This window comes from Pogona vitticeps, chromosome 5, assembly GCF_051106095.1.
Source record: "Pogona vitticeps strain Pit_001003342236 chromosome 5, PviZW2.1, whole genome shotgun sequence".
NCBI classification, from domain to species: Eukaryota; Metazoa; Chordata; class Lepidosauria; order Squamata; family Agamidae; genus Pogona; species Pogona vitticeps.
In genome coordinates this window covers 145,290,798-145,313,130 of record NC_135787.1, presented here as the reverse complement: position 1 = coordinate 145,313,130, position 22,333 = coordinate 145,290,798, and the positions used below count along the sequence as shown (strand labels likewise).

The 22,333-nt window shown below is 39.0% G+C and overlaps 1 protein-coding gene across 4 annotated transcripts in view; it reads left to right on the top strand.

Moving 5' to 3' along the window:
* PTPRB (protein tyrosine phosphatase receptor type B) overlaps positions 1–21,805 on the top strand; it is an 85,839-nt gene extending 64,034 nt beyond the window's left edge. For 3 of the 4 annotated variants that reach the window (XM_020786007.3, XM_020786008.3, XM_078376922.1), the window contains 12 exons: positions 4,033–4,132; positions 4,782–4,865; positions 4,958–4,975; positions 5,084–5,165; positions 6,190–6,280; positions 9,155–9,231; positions 11,591–11,725; positions 14,262–14,384; positions 14,957–15,120; positions 15,476–15,611; positions 18,262–18,382; positions 20,740–21,805. In XM_020786007.3, the coding sequence (XP_020641666.3) occupies positions 4,033–4,132; positions 4,782–4,865; positions 4,958–4,975; positions 5,084–5,165; positions 6,190–6,280; positions 9,155–9,231; positions 11,591–11,725; positions 14,262–14,384; positions 14,957–15,120; positions 15,476–15,611; positions 18,262–18,382; positions 20,740–20,762 (1,154 nt within the window). In that variant the 3' untranslated portion in view covers positions 20,763–21,805. The remainder of the gene's footprint in view (positions 1–4,032; positions 4,133–4,781; positions 4,866–4,957; positions 4,976–5,083; positions 5,166–6,189; positions 6,281–9,154; positions 9,232–11,590; positions 11,726–14,261; positions 14,385–14,956; positions 15,121–15,475; positions 15,612–18,261; positions 18,383–20,739) is intronic. The other variant, XM_073000379.2, reaches the window with a different exon arrangement.
* The last annotated feature ends 528 nt before the right edge of the window (positions 21,806–22,333 follow it).

Here is a 22,333-nt window from a genome sequence, read left to right as displayed (position 1 = left end):
GATTGCTCTGTCCAACAGATTTTTACATTTTGAGCCATGTTCATGTATATGGACATTCTAGAGAGAAATCTTAAGTAAAATCTAGAACATTAAGGGAATATAGTACTTCAGCTTAACTCAGAAAGACCCTTTTGAACAGAACAAAACAATAGAAACACTGGGTTTAGAATTCTTATTTAATATAACAGCTGCTGCATGAGTCTATGTACAGTGCAGCCTATTACAAAACATCACAAATTCTGGTGAGTTTCAAATGCTTTTTTAAAAGTGTAGTATTGCATTGTTAATGAAATTATCTTTGTAGAAATAAAAGAAACTGTTATAGAAATCACATTAATATATTTATTTGAAAACAGTCTTTGTTTATATGCATGTTTCTGGAATAATAATTTTGAAGACAAAGAGAACCATTTGGAACTTCTCTCTCTGCTGTAATGTTGACTCATTTGTCATAATAATTGAAAATGAGTCTACTTTTTAAGATAGCAACTCTTATTTCTTATAATTATGTTTTGATTAGTTTTGTAAACAGAAATATATTGATGAGGCTTAATTTATCTATATTGAACTCATTTTTTATCTCTCTCTCTCTCTCTTTGGTGGTATATTCAAGAGTCTGCATTTGTTTGTTTGCTTGTTTGTTTTTTATATACTGCCTTGTTAGTGTTGCCACTCTCTAGGCACTGCAATATACAAATACACAAATAAAACAGTTCAGTTTGCGACAACAAATTCAACCTAGCTTAATTAATTCCAGACATTAAAAACCAAAATCAGGATAGAACTATTCAATATAAAAAGAGAGTATAAAAAGAACATTAATCCAAATGAAAACTTTGGTGAAATAAAAAGGCTTTTGTCATTCTGCTAAAGCTTAAAAGAGAGGGAGGTAGTGATTCCTCCCTAGGAATGGTGTTATATATCCTGGGTAATAATAATTGTGTGCCATCAAGCCGATTCTGACTTACGGCAGCCCTTTTGGGGGGAGTTTCTGGATATAAAGTGCTCAGAAGTGTTTTTCCAGGTTTTTTAAAAAAAGGTTCCTCTTGCTTCCTACCAATCATACTTCTGAGGGAAATATGGAACAGAGAGCAGAACCTCTAATGCTGAATGCAGACAAGATCGTACGGGAGGAGGGAACCCTACATATGTCTTCCTGATCGCTAAACCACTTAGGATTTTAAGGGCAGAAATCCATCCATCCATCCATATGAAATCAATTGCACCTGGAAACAAACTGGAAACCAGTTCACAAGAACCAGAACTGAGATAATATGATCAGCAGAGTGAGCTCCAGAAACAACTGTAGACACCACATCTTGCACCCTCTTAAGTTACTGTGCACTTTTTGGAGGCAGTCCTAGGTAGGATGAGGATCAAAACAGATGAGATGTTCAGCTTGCATTTAGAAGCAGTGTTCCATGAGGTAGGTAGCCATGTTGATCTGTTTCAGGTTGCAGAGGAAATATAAATGAAAACAGGAATAGGGCGGCACCTTATTTATTTATTTATTATGCATTTATTTATTTAAAATATTTTTACCCTGCCTTTCTCCTTGAAAGGACACACAGTGGCTTACATAATTAAAAATACAACATTTAAAAGCTACAAACAGTACGTATACACATATTTTAAAATAATTCAACAAGCATTATACTAAAATAGTAAATACATTCGATAATGAAAGCACATTTAAAAACAACAGAGCACAACAATCCATTTTAAAAAATAAACCTTTTAGACTGCTAGTCATTAAAGAAAAGTCTGCCTCAGGAGAAAGGTCTTTGCCTGCTTGTGGAAGGAGAGTAAAGAGGGGGCTAGCTTGGCCCTCCTGTGGGAAAGAGTTCCAGCATCTGGGAGAAGGCCCGCTCATGTATCCCCACCAAAGGCAACTGTGGGGGTGGTGAGACTACTATATTTATTTAAATGCATGGGTTTTTATGCCTATATAGCTTTTGGAGGGAGAGCCAAGTATTTTTCACAGAAGTGAAGTTTCAAAGTGACAGTAACATTACAGTATTTAACACAAGCAATGAACTTTAAGACAGTCGATTTATAAAAACATCTTCGCCATAGCCAGGTTGCCTACCAGTTCAATATGCAGTTGCCTCTGAAATGCAAAGATGTTGGTTCAGGAAGAGGCTTGTAGTTTTCTGAATTTCCTTCTGGTTCTGTTGTTGTTGTTTAGTCGTTAAGTCGTGTCCGACTCTTCGTGACCCCATGGACCAGAGCACGCCAGGCCCGCCTGATTCTGAGGGCACAGTAAATAACTCAACTATATACAACATTGTAATGAAAATGGCTTAATAATATATTATTATTAAAACATAGTGGCCAGACTGGTGGCTGGTGTGAGCAAATTTAATCATATCACTCTAGTTCTGGATGGCCTCTACTGGTTACCCATTGTGTCCCAGATCAGGTTCCAGGTTCTGATGCTCATGTATCAAACCCTTGATGGTTTAGGACCACATTACTTATTGGAGCAATGTTCCCCAATGTCATCTGCCTGACTCCCCAGACCTTCTCAGGTCAGGCTCCTCCATCTAGCCAACCCAAGAGAGGCATGAAAGTAATGTACTAGAGGTAGGACCTTCTCAGCAGTGGCATCAAAATTATGGATTCAGCTCCCAGAGGAGTTAGGCCTGGCTCCCTCCCTGTACTCAATTAGGAGGCAGTCAAAAGCACTACTTTTCAGGGACACCTTTCACATTGACCCCAGTTGAATGCCTCACCTCCTGTTCTGCTTCAGTTTGAGAATTGGTTCAGTGCCATCAGTTATTGAAGATTTTAAGCTACACTTTATAATTGTTTGTAATTTAGTGTTTCATTTTGTGGAGTTGGTTTTAACTGTTTGTAAACCACCTATAATAGTGCTTTGGCACTAATTGGGTGATAGATAGATAGATACAGTGGTGCCTCGCTTAGCGATTGCTCCGTTGAGCGATGAAATCACTTAGCGATAGACTTTTTGCCATCGCAAAAGCGATCGCTTAGCGATGGTCCCTACAGGGAAAATTCGCTTTGCGATGATCACAGAAAAGCGATCATGGCAAAGTGATCCTTTTTTAACAGTTGATCAGTGGTTTCAAAATGGCTGCCAGAAAAACAAAATGGCCACCCGCTGTTTTGCCTCGCTTAAGAGGCAGCGAAAATGGCAGTGCTATGGAGGATTTTTGCTGAAAGGTAAGTTTTTAAGCCCACAGGAACGCATTAAAGGAGTTTTAATGTGTTTCTATGCGCTTTTAAAAATTGCTTAGCGATGAAATCGCTTAGCGACTTTTTTCCGGAACGGATTAATGTCGCTAAGCGAGGCACCACTGTAGATAGATAGATAGATAGATAGATAGATAGATAGATAGATAGATAGATAGATAGATAGATAGATAGATAGAGAGAGAGAGAGAGAGAGAGAGAGAGAGAGAGAGAGAGAGAGAGAGAGAGAGAGAGAGAGAGTCTTGGTCTATATTTAAGCCTTCAGACACACACTAGAATTTGTGGATATATCCTGTATCACCTGTCTTCTTCCAAAACCTCCCTTTTTAATTTTATTTTCTACAACTGTCAGTTTCAGATCAGTAGCAGAACACTCCAGGATAATGAAGTATTCCAAAACTGGCTTTTGTATTTTCCTATTTCTGATGTCAAAATTGTGCTCATTAATTTTCTTAAGTAGAAATTATCTGATTTGTTCAGAACATGTAAGAATTATACCTTTTAACACAAAGGACTGAAGAAAATTGTGTCTAATGAGAGTTTAATGTCAAATGAGTGTTTGATGGAATATATGTATACATTTTATCAATTGTCTTCATATGAAAAAATCAGAATGTGTAGAAACTGGCATAACGAACAGAGGACCTTGTTCATTATTAAGTAATATTCCAAAGAATGTAGAAGAGAATAACCCTGCTGCTAGTTCTCTTAGAAAACAGCCAGCAGGTCAGAGCAAAGTATCATATAAAGATGTGTTTTTTTAAGCCTGAAAAATCTGAGTACATTGTGTCTGTCTTTTATGCACAATTGTTTCAGAGCCCTCATTTGGAATCATTGAAGGAGTGAGCGCAAGTTTATTCTTAATAATTACACTGGTAGCCGTCACGGCATTTCTTGTCTGCAGACGAAAAGTAAAGTGAGTAGAAATTGATGTTTCTTTCTTTGTACTATGGTTAGGCTATACGGACATTTATATATAGTGAGACGTAAATTTCCATTTAAAGATACAATAGAGATATGCTTTAAAAATGGAAACCATCTTTGTGGTTGATCTTTTCTAAAATGGTTGCATAATAAGTTGTAAGCTTTATGTGTATTTATATTCATATGAATGTTGGCTCTGAGGCTTAGCTAGGCTTAGCTCCACCCAAGCTATCTGTTCCTGCCTTGGTGCTCACTGGGATCTTTCTTTCTGAGCAGGAAGCTTGGGCAGAGCTGGACCTAGGTAACCCTCACAGCCTTCCAATTTAGGCTTTCCCCCCAGGGCATCTCATTCAGGAATTTGTCTGAAAGGTAGGTATGGAGAATTATGCTATTTGCGGTCCAGAAAATCCAGAAATCCAATCCCTAGTTAGGTCCTCAATGCCTATAGTATGTTTTCAAGATGAGATGTGTAGCATGGAAAGCAGGAGTGGGACAGCAAAAATGTTGCAGTGACCCTAAAACTGCTCTTGCATCAGATACAGTTGGTTTATGGCAACAGAAAGGTTCTGTTGCTGGTGAGACAGAACATTGTCCCCTTTTAATCCACCTGATATGATGCTATGTCAACTTTTGTATTTCAGTAGTGGCCATGAACGACCAACAGCAAGGATGAGCATTCGCAGGGACAGGCCACTGTCAGTTCACCTCAACTTGGGACAAAAAGGGTAAGGTCAAAGTGTTTGGCATTATACAATGAGGCATTCTGCTTATTACCAACTGACCCATTTTTTCCCCTTTTTTCTCCAATAATTTAAAGGAGTCGGAAAACATCCAGGTAAGTACTAATGCCAAGTCACTGCAGCCAACATCATTTCTGCTGATGCCTTGTCTTTTCTGTTTTAATATATGGTGCTTCTCCCTCTCCTTTCTCTTAACATTTTAGCCCAATAAAAGTAAATCAGTTTGAAATGCACTTCACCAAACTTCAAGCAGATTCCAACTACCTCCTGTCCAAGGAATATGAGGTAAGGGCAGATGGAGTGAAAGCAGTTTCCCCATCCCTGTAAATGGATTTGTTGGGTCATAGCCGTTATCCTCAGTACATTTATCCAAGGTCATTCAAATTAAAGGCAACTAGCTTCATGATGGGTAGAACAGGAAGGGGAAGCTGTATTCTGTAAACACACCATGGAGGGAAGGAAAGCAGGATGGAGATAAACTTCAAGTTCCAAGAGAAAATAACAGTGGAGCAGGTCTGGATTTTTTTAGGTGCCCTCACACAATTATTCTCAGCAAAATACTGACATTTTATGTTAGTATTTTGACTTGCCTTGGTAGCTAGTACTGAACAAGAACACCATAGCATTGTCTGTACTTCCTAGCTTGCTCCCTTTCTGCTGCTTCCACTCAGCAGTACCCAGCTGTGCATGTATAGGACAGTCTTCCATCTTGCTTAGCATTCAGTGGAGTACTGAGCACTGCAGCCCATCGACCCAACCATGTACCCACATGCAAGCAGATCAGTCCACAGCACACCAATGAAAGGGGTTCTGGATTATGTCAGATTGTTGGACTTAGATATCACAGTAATGGAGAGAAGGTCTGTGGTTTATTCAGCTGCTCCTCTGTGCAGCAGGCACGATCTACAAGCTCCATCAGCAAGCAGCTTCATTCTGTGTTGTTCCAAACAAGTCAGAATTTGCTAAAATTCATTAGATTTCTGACTTGTTATTTTTTGTGAATGTAGCCTATGTAGTCAGCCTCCAAACAACCTTTACTATTCACAAATATTTAAACAAGTCTCACGTTTCTAAGCAACAGTGTTATTTGGCATCACATGAGAGAGGGCTGTTGGCTCTGTTTTCTATTATAAGGTTAACCTTAGAAGTGCCCTAAACGAGGTGATGTGTGAAGGCTGAACAAACACATATGCATCTATATCCACTCCTTAGTCTTGGATAGTGGATAGATGGCTGATACATAGAGGGCATGTATTACTATAATTTAAGTATTTTAACCTCCTGATTTCTTTCTTTTGGCCTTCTACAGGATCTAAAAGATGTGGGTCGAAACCAATCATGTGATATAGCACTTCTACCAGAAAACAGAGGGAAAAATCGATACAATAATATATTGCCCTGTAAGTAGTAATGTTGAGCTGCAGGCTTTTCTTTTCCTCTTACTGAATCTATTCAGCAAGTACTGGAAGGACAGGAAATGTGCTATATTTTTCATTCCAGTACCTTTTCTTGGCAACAAAACATCACTTCCATCAAAAAGTGTTATTCTTCAGTATATAGTGCGCCCTTCCCAATAAAAGAACTCACTTTATTAGCGAAAGTGCAGTGACTGATGGTGTTCATACTGGTTATGAAAGTCTTCAGCCACTGGAGCAGTTTTGCTGAATTGTCATTTCTGATGGCTGGCAGATGTAACCATAAAATAGCAACCTTTGAATGCATGGGTGATTTTATATGATCAGCACCAGAAGATAAACAGCATAGTTCCTTATTTAGCAGTGTCTCAAAAACAAAAAAACAAAACCTTATACCAAATAGGTTTGTAAATCACTTATCCAACATTTCTGTATGGAAAGCAATAGGTTCTTCATTTATCAAAATCAATTTAAAATTTATTGAAAAGGCTAAACTCATGACTTTCACAGAACAAATGAAATTGGCTTGTAGTTTCAAAAAGTTTGTGTATTTCATCTGCAGTTGTGTATTCATGATGAGCAGAGCCCCAAGATAGAAAGGATAGAAAGGAACAATATGGAGAATCAAATAAAAACATGCACCAGAAGAAATTCCATTCTGCACCAGAAGTGGTGAATCTTCACCTTCAAATGTTTCAGACAACTTCCATTGGTTCCACCCAGCATGACCAATAGCTGGGGATAATGGGAATTGAAAACTGAAAAGTCTGGAGTGTCAAAGCACCCTGTTGTAAATACTCAGCCTCTCATTACATTCCTTTTGAATTGGAATGTAATGCAGTAAAACTGCTATTTCTAATTTTGATCGACCTTCCTAAGATTTACAGATCTGCTGTTATGGTTCATAGAAGTCATATGTAATGATGGTCCATAGAAGACATGCGGCACAGTCCAGGTGGTGTCCATTCCTCATAGGGAGTTGCAGATGGTGCCATCAACACTGAAAGAAGACCACATCAATCCAAAATAGTTGATAAATTTATTATTTTAAAGAGTACATCCCAGAGGTGCACCCCTCTCCTTTCCATAGTTTGCTATCACAGGCAGCAACCACCTCTTCTAAAGCTTTAACAAAAAACAAAGAGAGTCTCTCTTTCTTTGTTTCCATGTTCTTTCACTGATTTTCAAAACTGAGCCTCTTAAACATTAATGATTTGTGTTAAGAAGAGGGAGGTACATAAATGCTTCAAAGGTTGGGGTTTTTTAAGCTTTTCTGTTTCATTTTCCTTTTCTTTCACCCCTTGTCTTTCAAATTATCTGGGAAATGTTTCATCCAATAATGTTGTGGGGGCTGCTGTCAGTAGCCAATCAGAACATCTAGGAGGAGTGGGAATTCTGAAGGTATACACAAGTCAGATTTATTGGAACCCAGTGGAAGTTTTTCTTTATTTCATTCATTCCATGCAGTATGCAAAGTCCTTCCAACTTGTGCTACTTGCCTCTCTGTCTGTTCCTCTCTGTCTTGGATCTTTTGCTTTTTTCCATTGATTTTTGAGGAGATTTCCTCCCATTTCTTTGGTTCATTTTTGTTGCTGCTACCATGTAGCCTGCCTAAACCAACAGGCCACTTTGGGATTATTTTTGGGTGTTTTCCCCCCCTAATTTTTTTTTTTTTTTTTTTTGTAGATTTGTTTTGGTTCTTTCGTACTTTCTTTTCTTGGATTAATTTAATTTTGTTGCCTGCGTAGGGTTCAAAAAGGAGAAAGCAAGTGAGAAGGGGGGGCAAAAATCTCATATTCTAGTTCTTTTTGTTTGGGGGTACATCTCGCTTTTCTTGGTTTTGGGAAATATACGTATGCTTTATATGTATAGTTTATTTTACTATCTTTTCTTGGGGGGCTCCCTTTTGATTTTTTTTAAATACTATTCTGTTAAAGATGCATATTTTGGTAGGGTTTTTAAGGGTTTTGTTTGCTGGCCATGATGGCAGTTGGTTGTACTGTTGCCACCTTTTGGAATAGATTGGGTATTCCTTGCCTTGCCTCTGGTTTTGGGGACCATTTGCAGGAGAGTTTAAGGTTGTTGTTGTTTTTTGGCTTTTTTTGTGTGTGTGGTTTTTTTTTTAGACTAACATGAGGGAGGAAATGAAACATAATTACCCAAAATGGTCCCTTTTGTGCTAAATGAAAAGATCAGTGGAGATGCACCCTCTGAAAAAAACTGAAACAAAAAAAAAAATGAAATTTTTCACCATGCGCATCCTCCTAATTATGATTTTGGGTGTATACCCCTTCCATTATCAAGGTAGTATGCTCCTCAGTGCCAGATGCCAGGAACACAAATAGCGGGCTGCTTTTCTGCTGCTGTTTTTAAGCTTCTCATGGGCATCTAAGCAGGAATACAACGATAGGCTAAATAGGCCTTTAAACTAAAGTAGTATGACCACTCTTATGTTCCTAAGCTCCAGCTTGCTCCAGTCTTCATTTAAAGATCTAATGATGGGGCAAAAATGTTGTGCTGTGTCAAAAGTAAAAACAAAGAGGCTTTTCCCTCTGTACTGTATTGAGTTTTATATTTTTCATTGCTTGCCCAAATGCTAGTTACTACTGAGGTGTGTGTGTGGGGGGGGGATTATATTTTGTCTCTGTTAATATTTGGAATGTCAACATGATTGTTAACATGACTAGATGAAAGGCCCTGTATAAACATGAGCTATTTAGTATGACATAAAACCAGATATGCTGATTCATACCTTGACAGAACTGTCAGCACTTTTCCATTTCTGTGCATTGCTTAAAATAAAAGAAATCCATAATAGAGATCTCCTGATAATATTTTTATGATGACTCTTTTCTACAGATGACACAACAAGAGTAAAACTTTCAAATGTAGATGATGACCCATGTTCCGACTATATTAATGCAAGCTACATCCCAGTAAGTGATTCCACTATTTCTATTTATATCCCTTTTTAAATAGGGACATGGCATAGTAATTGAAAAGTGAGCTCTGACTTCTCTAATTTAATGTCTCCACTTTGAATTCACCCATATTTGCAAACTAACTTCTGAAAACTGTACCTGAAATCCAATTACTACTTAAGGGCACTTCTTGGGCTTCCTGGTATTTTCCCACCCACCAACACCAGAATCATCCAAGGATAAGTTTCCAGATATTGCTTTCTTTGTGGAACTTGTAAAAAAAAGAAAGGAAAAAAGATACCACTATTTAGTACAATTGGCACACAGCATCTAAAAACATATTTCATCCTGAAAGCATTATTGCACCTTGCACTAAAGCAAAATTGGCGAAGATTTCATTGCGACATTTCCTATAAAGAATAGCAGGATCCTTCCAAATCTATAGATCACCGAATGAATGTCATCTACAATGCACTCCCTACCTGACCAAACAAATCATTTGGATTCTTAGCCATATACAATTTTTCTCTCCAGACTGTTTTCATACCTGATCTGCTGGATGACGAGCATTTGATTTCAAGATGTTCAATGCTGTCAGAAATACAGAATGTTTGTGATCATTCAAGTATGTGTTACTGTATGTGTTGTCAAGTTTGAACTGACTTATAGCAGTCATTAACAGAGCTTTCAAGATTCTTGAGATATTTAAGGAGTGGTTTTACCACTGCCACCCTTCAGTGAGTTTCCATGGCTGAGTGGAGATTCGAAGCCTAGTCTCCTAAATCCTAGTCTGTCACTGTATTCACTACACCAGTGGTCCCTAACCTTGGGCCTCCAGAAGTTATTGGACTTCAACTCCCAGAAATCCTGGCCAGCAGAGGTGGTGGTGAAGGCTTCTGGGAGTTGTAGTCCAAGAACATCTGGAGGCCCAAGGTTGGAGACCACTGCACTACACCACACTGTGTACCCTGATCATTCAAATGGTTTTCCTGTATTGGTAGCTAGATGGCTTTGTTGTCACCATATTCTGGCTCAGGATATCCCATCCCACACCACACCATATAAACAATTCTGCCCTTCCTAGATTATTATCCTAATCATATTTTGATCCAGAAAGGTCTTGGATTCTTCCTCTCACATTTAGTCCTCAAAAAGCAATGGAATCTGAGGGAGAGAAATAGAGTGACATGGCCCAACATCACCCACCAAAGTCTCATGCCTGAGGGAGAATTTGAACTTATCATCTAGATCAATGATTTTCACTGTCTTCAAATAGAAAGCACATTACAGCCAGGCACGTATATCAAAATACCTGTCCTTGGACCTGCCAGGAAGCTTTTGAGGGTTTCTTCTTCTCTATGTTCCTCAACGTATTCCAAGAAATGCCTCATTCAAGAAGGAATTTATCAAGTCATTCCCAGGCAGGCATCTTCTGACAGGCTTGCTTGGTCCCTGGATTGGAAAGAGGTGAATCCTCATCTACCAAAGCCTCTTTCAATAGTCCAGATGACAGCAGGCAGCCCCATGCAAAAGTGAACAAAGACATAAAGCTAGAGGGTCCATCCTGGGAGTGTGCAACTACTACAAAAAGAAAAAGAAAAAGTGAATGAGAGCAAGAGACTGATGTACCTGGAGTGTTTGAGGATTGCCACTGCTCCTCATTCTTTCAGATTATTCAGATTATGCGCAGACAAAATAAGCTAACCAGCATTTCAGGAGTTCATGGTGCTGAGTAAAATTGACCTACCAACACTAATAATTTTCTAGGGAAGAACTAATGGATGGTGTTTGCTCATGATCTGGGCCAAAATGTTAACTTATTTCAGCAAAAGAAAATTAAAAACTAATGACCATTTATTTACTTACTTCATGAAGTCATATACTTGCCCAGAGTTATTTGTTCTTCAATATTTTTTAAATACCTCTTGTGTCATTATGTGTTTTGACTTGGATGGATAGATCTGCAAGGGCCTGTGTATCTCTCTCTCTCTCTCTCTCTCTCTCTCTCTCTCTCTCTCTGTGTGTGTGTGTGTGTGTGTGTGTGTGTCTGTCTGTCTGTCTGTCTGTCTAGATAGATAGATAGATAGATAGATAGATAGATAGATAGATAGATAGATAGATAGATAGATAGATAGATAGATAGATAGATAGATAGATAGATAGATAGATAGATAGATAGATAGATAGATAGATAGATAGATAGATAGATTATGTGCCCCTATAGGAGACACATTCCATCTTTTTAGTTCTGCTATTTTTCTCTTCAGCACTGAAGGACTCTTAAAACATTTTTTTTAAGAGACAGGTACCCAGGAAAGCAGTGTCTGGTTACTATGGCACTATCTCAACTAATCATAGTCTTCTGAATTGGCAGGGCAATAATTTTCGTAGGGAATACATTGCAACTCAAGGACCTTTGCCTGGCACAAAGGATGATTTCTGGAAAATGGCTTGGGAACAGAATGTTCACAATGTTGTCATGGTAACCCAGTGTGTGGAGAAGGGCCGGGTGAGTAAATAGTTTTTCTGTTGTTAATTCCTCTGACGGGGGCACTAAGATAACCCCAAAACAATCAGGAACTGTTGCATTCTACATTTAGGAGGAGTTTTGTCATCTATGCAAGAAAAGGCCTATCCAACAAGCCTTTTGACTTGGAGAGGCTATGCAATGTGGAAAGTCAGACTTTCTTAACTAGATCGTGTTAAGTGCAGAAAGGAGGATTTGGTTCATTAAGTATGTTTACTACTTTCAGTCTTATTTCTTAATGGAATTCAATATTCAGATGAGCCACTTCCTCAAGGCACTGCATCCACACAACAAGTGTACTTGTGTGAATCCAAAGTCTGTGTGAGGGAAGTGCCAGTCACAGTCATGGAACAATTTCTCACTTATTCTCTCTCTCCTCTGCACCCCTTGAAACTGCTCTGGAGAGCTGGAAGATCTTAAGGAACAGCATGAGTGTTGCCAGCGTCTACAGAGGAAAAATGAAATCAGTGCAAGTAGCCCTTTGCACGTACACACTCATTTCTAGCACTTCACCAGATGTAACTGCTTAAAGATTCTCCAGATGTTTGCATGTCAGCTTTTCTTTCTTCTGTATAGGTTAGACCACAGGCAAGGAAAACTGAGACATTGGTTATCAGTTCACACTGTTACTGGCCAAATCTGGGTTCTAAAGTTTTCTGTCAAGGAATCAGGCATAGACACAACTGACCCAAAGGTCCAATTTTATTTGAATAGCAGCAAAGAAAAGGTCAGCTGGGACTTCTCTTAAAAGCAGAGAAGGCCCAGAAAATACAGTGTACACATGTTTTATAATGATACAAACAAAGAGTCATAAAATTACTACAATTCTATTGGTCATTTATATCTCAACTTTGGACCCAGTGTCTCATTGGGTTAGAGATGCCAACTAAGCTAATCCATTGGTCATTTAGAAAATATACATTTTCTGCCCTCATGTTTCCTTGACCTATATCCAAGATGCGCCTAAAAGTCTGGGGGCAAGAGTATCTATTTCTCTTATCTATTGATATGTTTATGTATGTTCTTCCTGGGCCCTGGATATATGGCCTTCAAGATGGTGAATGTTACAACAATCGTTGTTGTCCTCCTTCCTGCATTCTAATGCTTGGTCATCTGTTACTTCAAATGGGCAGTTTGGGCAGAAAAGAGAGTTACTTTGTTATTTGAGGTAGGCCATAAATACTATTGGCTAGGTGTGAATGTTTCTAGTGTCTTCACTGTTAGGCTTTTTTGGTGCCTGGTGTTTGTAAATTCATTGACAGAGGAAAATACAGAAAGACATAATTTTAAAACATGGTTTCTTCTCCTTCTAGTATCAACACAACCAAATAGCATGTTGACAGGGAGTACTGACAGTATCTTTCCTGAATTCAGGCCCTGGCAAGGTGCTTGTAGGATTGATCTGCAATACCACATGAAGCTAAATTCTGCTCAGGCTTGCCATACTCCACCTTGCTTCACTTTTGACAGATTTATGCCTGCAGTAGGGGTTTGGGCACATTTACACGACTGAAATAAATGGGGGGGGGGTTTGAATTCATAGTTGTCACTTGCTTTTTGGGTCAGCCTGTCTGTCCTCTTGGGAAAGCTTTTGATCTGTATTTAAACTGCATTATATATCTGTCAAGAGAGTTACACCGGTTATTAGAACTGTTGCCTTTGAGGCTTTGTCATGCTCCTGCCTGCCCTTGCACTGGCTGCCTCTCAGAGCCACTAGCCATTGCTGCTGTGGTGTTATTATTAATAATTTTTATTTATTTCTTATTTTTTGCAGTCTGGCATATTGCTAGGACAGAATGTCAGAAAGAAAGAAAAAAATAAAACAGAGGTTTCCCTGCTCCTTAACACATATACAGAGAGACAGAGACATACATGCACGCACACATGCACACGCACACATAGGAGGTGAAGAAGGAGAGGGAGCATGAAAGGCACATCAGTGGGTTGCAAACCCCACAGACACAATTTATACTGATAGAGGCATTCACATATGCCAAAATGGTTACAAATCAATTTCACAAGCAATTTAAAATAAACTACACTCTTGCATATGAGTAAAATACCTTGCTTTCCAACAAAAACACACATCCTAAGCAAATATATATGTATATATGCTTCCATGTGCATTACGTAGTCATCTTTTTAAAAATAAATTTGAAACATGCTAAACCTGATTTAAATGCAGGGTTTTTCTGCATGTAATCATGCTCTCTGTTATGCATAATTGCCCAATATATATACTCAGCTGCACCAGCTGGCTCATTTTACAACTGTAATTTGTGTTTTGATGCTATACTATATTTTGTAAAGTGTATGTATCATCACAAATTTAGTCATCCAAGTATACACTTATCAAGAGTGTGCTGAGCTTCACAGTAGCCTTGTGAAGTTAAATGCAAAGGGTCCAGGTTTATTTCTGTTCTGTTGATGTTATTTTTGCTTACTGAGCAACAAAAGCAACATAGATACAAAAGTAACCATGCTCTTGTATTAAGTAAATTCTTCAATTTGTCTATAGGTAAAATGTGACCATTACTGGCCCTTTGACCAGGATTCCTTATATTATGGAGATTTAATTGTCCAGATGTTATCTGAATCAGTGCTACCAGAATGGACAATACGAGAGTTTAAAGTTTGCAGTGTAAGTATATCTAACTATTTAGCAAGCTTTCTAAAAAAAGTCATATCATAGTGGTGCATTTCAGTGCATTGTGATTTTGTTCCTTGTGGTAGATGGAGGCTGCAGTCCTGTACCTCTTTACTGAGCAGTAAAATCCAATAGAATTTACTTCTGTATACACATGTTTAGCTTGCTGTGTGGAAGCTCTTTTCCACATTCTAAGTCAACCTACCGAGATGACATATCTGTATTGAAAAAGCTTGCAGATATTTCACTTTAAATAATAGCAGGTAAGCATTTCCTGCCAAATATATACTAGTGTGTGGTGCTGTGTGGCTAAGTAATGTGGTGCCATAAATTTCAATATAGCTTCCCATCTGCCAGATCGTTCTCAATCAATTTATGTTTGTTCATCCAAAAGAGAGATATTTGCACATTTGAACAAACAAATGAAAAAAGAAAGCAGTCCTTACCCGTATTCCTACAATAATCACCAAAAAAAGCAGGACAATACAATACCATAGAATTGTAAAGTTGTAAAATGTCTGCTCTCTGTGTCTAATTTTCCCCTCTGAATTTCATTCATCTTGCAGGAAGAGCAGCTTGATTCCTCTAGATTGGTCCGACAGTTTCATTACACTGTGTGGCCAGACCATGGAGTACCAGAAACCACCCAGTCTCTCATCCAGTTTGTGAGAACTGTACGGGATTATATCAACCGAACACCCCAAGCTGGGCCAACTGTAGTACACTGCAGGTAGGAACAGAACAGCAGTTCTCCATGAAGAATAGGAAGAACTTCATACAGTATTAGCTCTTAATTTGTTTTCAAGGATCACTGAGAAGGTAAGACTTTTGATAGCTGGGTTTTATCCACAACAGCTGCCAGCATGAGACCACTTTTTCCAAGTGCCCAATGGAGGCCATTTGTAAATTTGTGGTCTTCTCTCCTAGTAAAACACAAAATCTATAATAGGATGAAACTGCAAAGCTAGTGTGAAATTGCAGAACTTAAAGTTGCCCAGTTGCCTGCATGTAACAATAGCAAAAAGAAGCAAAAAGGTTGATGTGTTTCCATTTTCTCTCCCTCTCCTCCCCTCACCTGCCCCCAGTGCTGGAGTTGGTAGAACAGGGACATTTATCGCATTGGATCGAATTCTTCAGCAGTTGGACTCAAAGGATTCTGTAGATATTTACGGCGCAGTGTATGACCTAAGGCTTCACAGGGTCCACATGGTTCAGACAGAGGTAAGTGCCAGATGCAGAATGTTCTTATTATAATATCAAAATAACTAGAGACCTCTAACCCACATTAAAAGTGTTTTCATTCAAATATACTAGGGCAACGGGTGGGAATTGTTCTTCAGGCCTTCCTTGGAACCAGATTAAACACTAGATGCAGAGGGCATGTAAACAAAACAAACATGAGAATGTGCACATCCTCTTGCAAACTGTACTCCCCTCACCATCCCAACTCAAGAGACTGGGAAAGGGGCAACATAACTAGGGTTTCAGCTCTGAAAAGCAGTGAAGGTTTGTTGGTTCGAGCCTTCAAGAATACATTTGTTGGTTGGTTTGTTCGTTTTAAAGCCCCATAGGCCAACACCTTCCACTGTTTCATGCCCTCCTTGTGAAACAAATAAGAAGTGCCACATAAAACCAATACACCAGGGCAAAGTACACATTATTTTAAATTCCAGGCTGGCCTCGCATGCTTCATTTTCTTGTTATTGTATTCATCATACACAGCTCCAGCCAGGATCAGATTAAACCATTATGTAAAGTAGAAATATTAAGCATACATTACTACACTGCACATTTAAGATAATGTGTGCTTTGGCTTAAAGACAGCAACTGGAGGCAGACCTGTATGCCTCATTCTCTGGAGAAGAGCAGAAAATCATTAGCAAGCCCAGAATTTCCATTTCTCAGCCTGTTCCCTCCTTCCTGTAATCAACCTGACTCTGGGTTTCCACTTTCTTCGCTTCCCCCTCCACTACTCAGCTTCCAAGTCCTAAACTCATCCTTCTATGTCTTCTTGCACCTCATGCATCACCTCTGAAAAGTGCTGAGCCATTGTATAACAGCTGTGAATTTCCAATCAGCCTTGCCATGACAAAGGGCTGCTTGTATAGCACTGTGGCTTTCATCTCCCATCACTTTGACCTGAGAATTATTCTGTTCCCACTTCTTTACTCTGTTTGGGGAGGCGTACACATTAAATGTTGCAGAAAGAAATGCTTAGTTATTTAACTTTTCAAAAATGAGGAAAATCTACTTGCTGAACAACTCTTAGGCAGCTTGTGTGTAATACAAACCTCACAACAAATGCAACATTGTACAATGGAAAAACACTAACACAATTTTCACCAGCTACAGCAAAGTGCTTATTTCACCATCCATTTATATGGACAGTAATTTACAGACACTCTGGAATATATATATATATTCCACTCTGGAATATATATATATTCCACTCTGAATATATATATCCCAGAGTGGAATATAATTTACAGACACTCTGGAATATATATACAGGAATATATATATATATATTCACCCATGGGTGAAACAGCATTGATGTTTCAGAACATTAGGCTTAGTAAAAGAGATTGTGGTTCAAAAGATAAGACATACAGTACTTAGGAGCTCTGGGTATGCTTTAAAATCCATCAGACAAATAGGCAGAGATAAAGAAGGATGCACAGCTGAGGATATATAGACACTTATCTGTGAGCTTACTATTTAGAAGCTGCAAGGTCAGAGAAATAACATTTTTGTGTACTCTGTTTACTTACCAAGTAAATCTTCCTATAATTCATTATCATGATGTTTGGAAAAAAGAGCTCAATCCTTTTTTTTCAATATGGATAATAAAATTAAGTGGGCAGATGTTTATTTTTTTTAAAATGGGCAGAGATGTGAATCTCATAATGGTGCATAATCAGTTCAACCACAGGAGAGGTTGAAAATCAGTTCGTACATTTCTGAACTGTCTAAACAGGCATCACAGCTGAAGCCTAACCTATACTGACCTACAATGCTTGGGGCTTTCACACAATCGCAGTCCTTTACATTCCGTGATAGCACTGATGAGGACACCTGTAGTTGTCCTGTCCTTTGATTACATCTGCCGTTGCAGGATATCTATTGGAAATTTCTATTTTAACCCATAACCTATGATATTACTTGCTGTTTTGAGTGTATTTCTCGCTTTACTTTTCTCTTGATTATTGTTTGGTTTGTATCTACGTTTTGCTCCTGTCTGTTCATATGCCAATAAAGGTATCGAAATCGAAATCGAAAATCAGTTCGTACATTTCTGAACTGTCTAAACAGGCATCACAGCTGAAGCCTAACCTATACTGACCTACAATGCTTGGGGCTTTCACACATTCGCAGTCCTTTACATTCTGTGATAGCACTGATGAGGACACCTGTAGTTGCTCTGCATGCTGTCCTTGCAATTGGTTGCACCATTGCACATGATGCACTCTAGTGCAAAGTGCATAAAAACAGCTCTGTATACCAGCTGTGAGGAACATAATTGCCAGGGTGCAATTACAGGATGTTGCTAGTGTTGCAGGAAATGGATGTTAAACTCTCATTTCCATGTTTAAAGAAGAGCCTGGTGACATCCTGATTTTCTTCCCTTGTGAACTTCCCTTAATAGGAATTTTATCCCATTCACAGCTTTAAAAGGTGAGGAAAGAGAGAAGTGGGGCTGGAGAAAGGAACTGGAGGAATTTCTCCACACATCCCAATTAATCACTCCAATAAGATCTGTGAAGGAGGCAGGCCTCTAATGGCTTAAGGTGTTATTTGCATGTCTAGAAGGATATGCCATACTTTTGCAGAGAACTTCCTTGTTTTGATACATGCTCTTTATTCCTTGCAGTGTCAGTACGTATATTTACATCAGTGTGTCAGAGATGTTTTAAGGGCAAGAAAGCTACGGAGTGAACAGGAAAACCCCTTATTCCCAATCTATGAAAATGTGAATCCAGAGTATCACAGAGGTAAGCTTGAACTGAACAATCTTTAAGAAAGCAGTAGTAACCATATATTAGAGCAGTGGTTCTCTTGGGTAACCCTGGTGTTCTTTGGCTGTAACTCCCAGAAGCCTTCACCACCAGTTATGCCAGCCAGGGTTTCTGGGAGTTGCTGTCCAAGAACATCCAGGTTCCATTCACTCATCTTAAAAGAAATTTTCCAGATTAGTAAGATTTATGATTACTAAATAAGTAGTGTGACTACTGGTAACATTTTGTTTTGGATCATGTTACTTCTTAGATAATCTCTGTTTTGATTCCTCCACACACACATACCCTTTCCCCCTTGTGCCTTCTTCTCTGAACATTTCCATTCTTTTACAGTAATTTGCCACATACATATTTCAGCTTCGGGCCTGAATATGAGAGCTGATGGTTGTAGCCATTGCTCCACCTTTCCTCAAGCCTCTAGCATCTCCCCGTGTATAGCAAACCAGATTTCATTAAGTGCAGCTAAACCTGCGGTTTTGTTTGGAGGGAGGCATTGCTGACGGTGGGTTCTGTTAAATGGAATCCGCACTACCCGCCCCGTGTGACCGAATGCTACCACCTTCGCTAAGCCAATGCTCCTAGTCCAGTGTGGGATAGGCGAAAAATCCCCGCCTCCGTTGGCCAATTGGGTGGCGGGCCAAAAATTCCTATCCAGCCCCCAATAGAGCGACCAGCTAATCTCACACTAGAAAATAGGGCGGGCAGGTGGGTTGCCCGTTCAGCAATGGCTGCTGGAGGACAAAGGGAGAACCGCCTTTAAATGCCCTCTGACTTGCCCACGCCCCTTGGCCATCCTTGCATTCGGCCACCCAAAGTCGCATGTTAATCCAGGTAAGTTGGCAAAGCCCCGCCTTGATGATTGGATCCCTCCGGTCAGCATGACCATTGCTGACGGTAGGTTCTGCTAAATGGAATGTAGACCAGACCCAGCGGCTGTGTGTGGGGAGCCGTTATTGGCTGAAAGGGAAGACAAGCCCCACAAACAAGGGGATTGAGGGTGTTGTACATGCAGTCTCCTTCGTCCAAAATTGGGAAATGGTTTGCTTTACCAGCCCTGCATTAACAAAAACTAGCAGGAAGATCCTGGCAGCTATAATCACAGAAAAGTAAGGTTCACCTGTTCTGCAGCAAATGTGCCTTACACTTCCTGTGGTGCAATCTCCAGGTATTGTCCCACTAAAACGGGCTAAAATTTCAGTCTGATTGTTTTGAATGAGTTCTCATGGATGTTTATTCTTCATTTCTTCAGACTCACCCAGTAACATCTCTATTGTTTAAACAGTCTCTAAGGGGAGAAAAATCAGGCAATTTTTTTCTAAGAATATTGATTTTGCACTTGAGCTCAGTCATGGCTTTTAAAGTTCTTATGCAATAATCTCCCATGCCTTGTGACCTTTTGAAGTTGTGAACTTTCTGAAGGAGGAAGAATATATTGTGCTAATAAAATACTGGACGCATTTACTACACCAAATGGATAATCCTCGCAGGAATAAACTGACCCAGCTTTCCAGCTCTCTTTGCTGGACGTGGCGAATTTGCAATGAATTTTACTATCCTGCTGCAATATAGCCAGTATACCTGTTGTTTTTTTTTTAAGGCTTGCTGAGAGAGGGGTGCTGGAAACATTCAGAAAACGAGGTTCCATTTAGATCAGGGATAGGGAAAGTGGGGTTCTTGCAATTCTGTAATGCTGAGAATTCTGCATTAGAAATCATTTTCTATATGTTTCAAATGCTGGAGTCTAAGGCGGGTCACAGCACAAATGGAAGCTGTAAAGGGGGAAAGGAAAGAATGAAACCTAGCCTCTCTCACAGTAGTACACTTCCCAGGGTTCCCGTCAATGAAGGAAACACTCTTAGACCAATTTAAAACAATCTTGTATATACATTTAGGTGGGAATGAATCCTACTAAACTCAGTGGGTCTTAATTTTGGTACAGTCATTTTGGGGTTGCACTGTATGTCTGTAGCACAGAGAACCCTATGTCCATCATTAATATGATTGATTGATTGAATATGTGACCACAGGTTTTTTTTTTTTTCTCACAGGGCTCCTATGCCTTCAGCAGCACCATATCAGTATGCAAACTTTTGCTTATCAAAATATTTGCATGCTGCAAGCGGTTCCCCTCACTGACTTTTCTGTTTTCCATGTAGCGATTAAAGACACAAACGTCTTGTTAGGAATTTTTTCAACATCCTGTGCCTTTTTCTAAGACACATTTGCCTGCACTTTTGCACACAATATCCTGTCTCTATCAGTGTTGTGGTTCCATGACAAAGACAAAGCCAGTCTGTGTGTCTTTTCTAACTGATGCTTTCTTTTTCTTTCAGATGCTGTGTATTCAAGGCACTAAGGCTCTAACAGATTCCTGCTTTTTGCAGCCATATCTGTTGTTGTTTAATTAATTTTTAAAATACTGTATGCACTATAAAAGTGCCAGATGCCTTTGAAGTGGTGTATAATTTATTGATCTGGTGACATGTTAAAGTATATAATTTAAATATAATAGATATTGTTGTATAAAACTGTATTTTGATACTATGTAAATATGTATTTTATCTATAATGTTTATATTCAGCTTCAGATAATATTATTTTTCCATGCTAAAGTTATTTTAATGAAGACTTTTCTATAAACTATCTTATGCTGGAACAGTAGGAAGACTTCTAAATGTGAAAGAAAAAATTACAGTACACTCCAAAACTGTTTTAAGCCTAAAGCAGTGGTTCTTAACCTTTGTTACTCGGATGCTTTTGAACTGCAACTCCCAGAAACCCCAGTCAGGACAGCTGGTGGTGAAGGCTTCTGGGAGTTGCAGTCCAAAACTCCTGAGTAACCCAAGGTTAAGAACCAGTGGCCTAAAGCATAGTTAGGCAACTTTCACACTTCTGTTTGGCCACTCCTTGTGTATGTGTGAGTGAGAGAGAGACATATAATATCCACATTTCAAGTTCCCAGCTTCTATAATGCCTATATCAAGTTCTTTCAACTTCTGAAAATACTTGAATGTGTGGTTTGAAAAGAAAAGTAAATAAAAACATAAACTAGTTTCTCACTACTGAAGAAATATAATAATGGTATTCATAGGCAACTCATGATAGGGGCAGGGGCTTTCCCCTGAAAATCAAGGGTAAAGCTCTTCCCTGCTCAGTCTGTGGGTCATCCAGGCTGGTGACTTCATAAAGTCAAGAGGAAAAAAAAGCAAAATAATAATAACCATAATAATTAAGCGTGCTCAATGTTTGTTATACTGTATTTAAATTTGGAGGGGATGATTAAAACATGCCCATCAGATCAGTTTTACTTGTGTCAAGGAAATGTGAAGAAAGGTGATGGTGGCTGTCTACTTTGTTTCCTTTGCTACGGAACTCGAACCTTAAAGCAAAATTGCAAACATCTACAGTGTCCAGTTTTATGCAGAAAAATAGGATTTCTGGCATCAGGGTTGACATGCTATTTATCTAGAGTTCTGTGCTCATCTTTCAGCATAAAAAAATCATCTCCAGTATACCACTGCAAGAGGAAGAAAGAGGTGTCGGAAGTGGACTTGTCCACAAAATCTCACCTTAACATATAGCAGTTAGTCTTCAAGGCACCAAAACGTTTTGGTCTTCTTTAATTTGTTATTTTTAGTTTTGGTTTTGCCTGACATACTAGCACAGACTAACGCAGCAACTTTGTCTAAAAGTAGGAAAGTTGCTCAACTTTAAGAATAGCCAGATGCTTTTGTAAGCCATTTTTCTAAAGATGCTGCAATAAGTTGGGTCAACAGGAACAGATGCAAGATGTTAAAGAATTCTTTGAAGTGAAACATTCTTGTTTAATGGGGCTATAAGATAAGACTGAGTTTTTTTCAGTGGTGGCACTAAACTCACATTCTGACTATAAAACAAACAGGCAGACTGATTTCAAAAGGGCATGCAA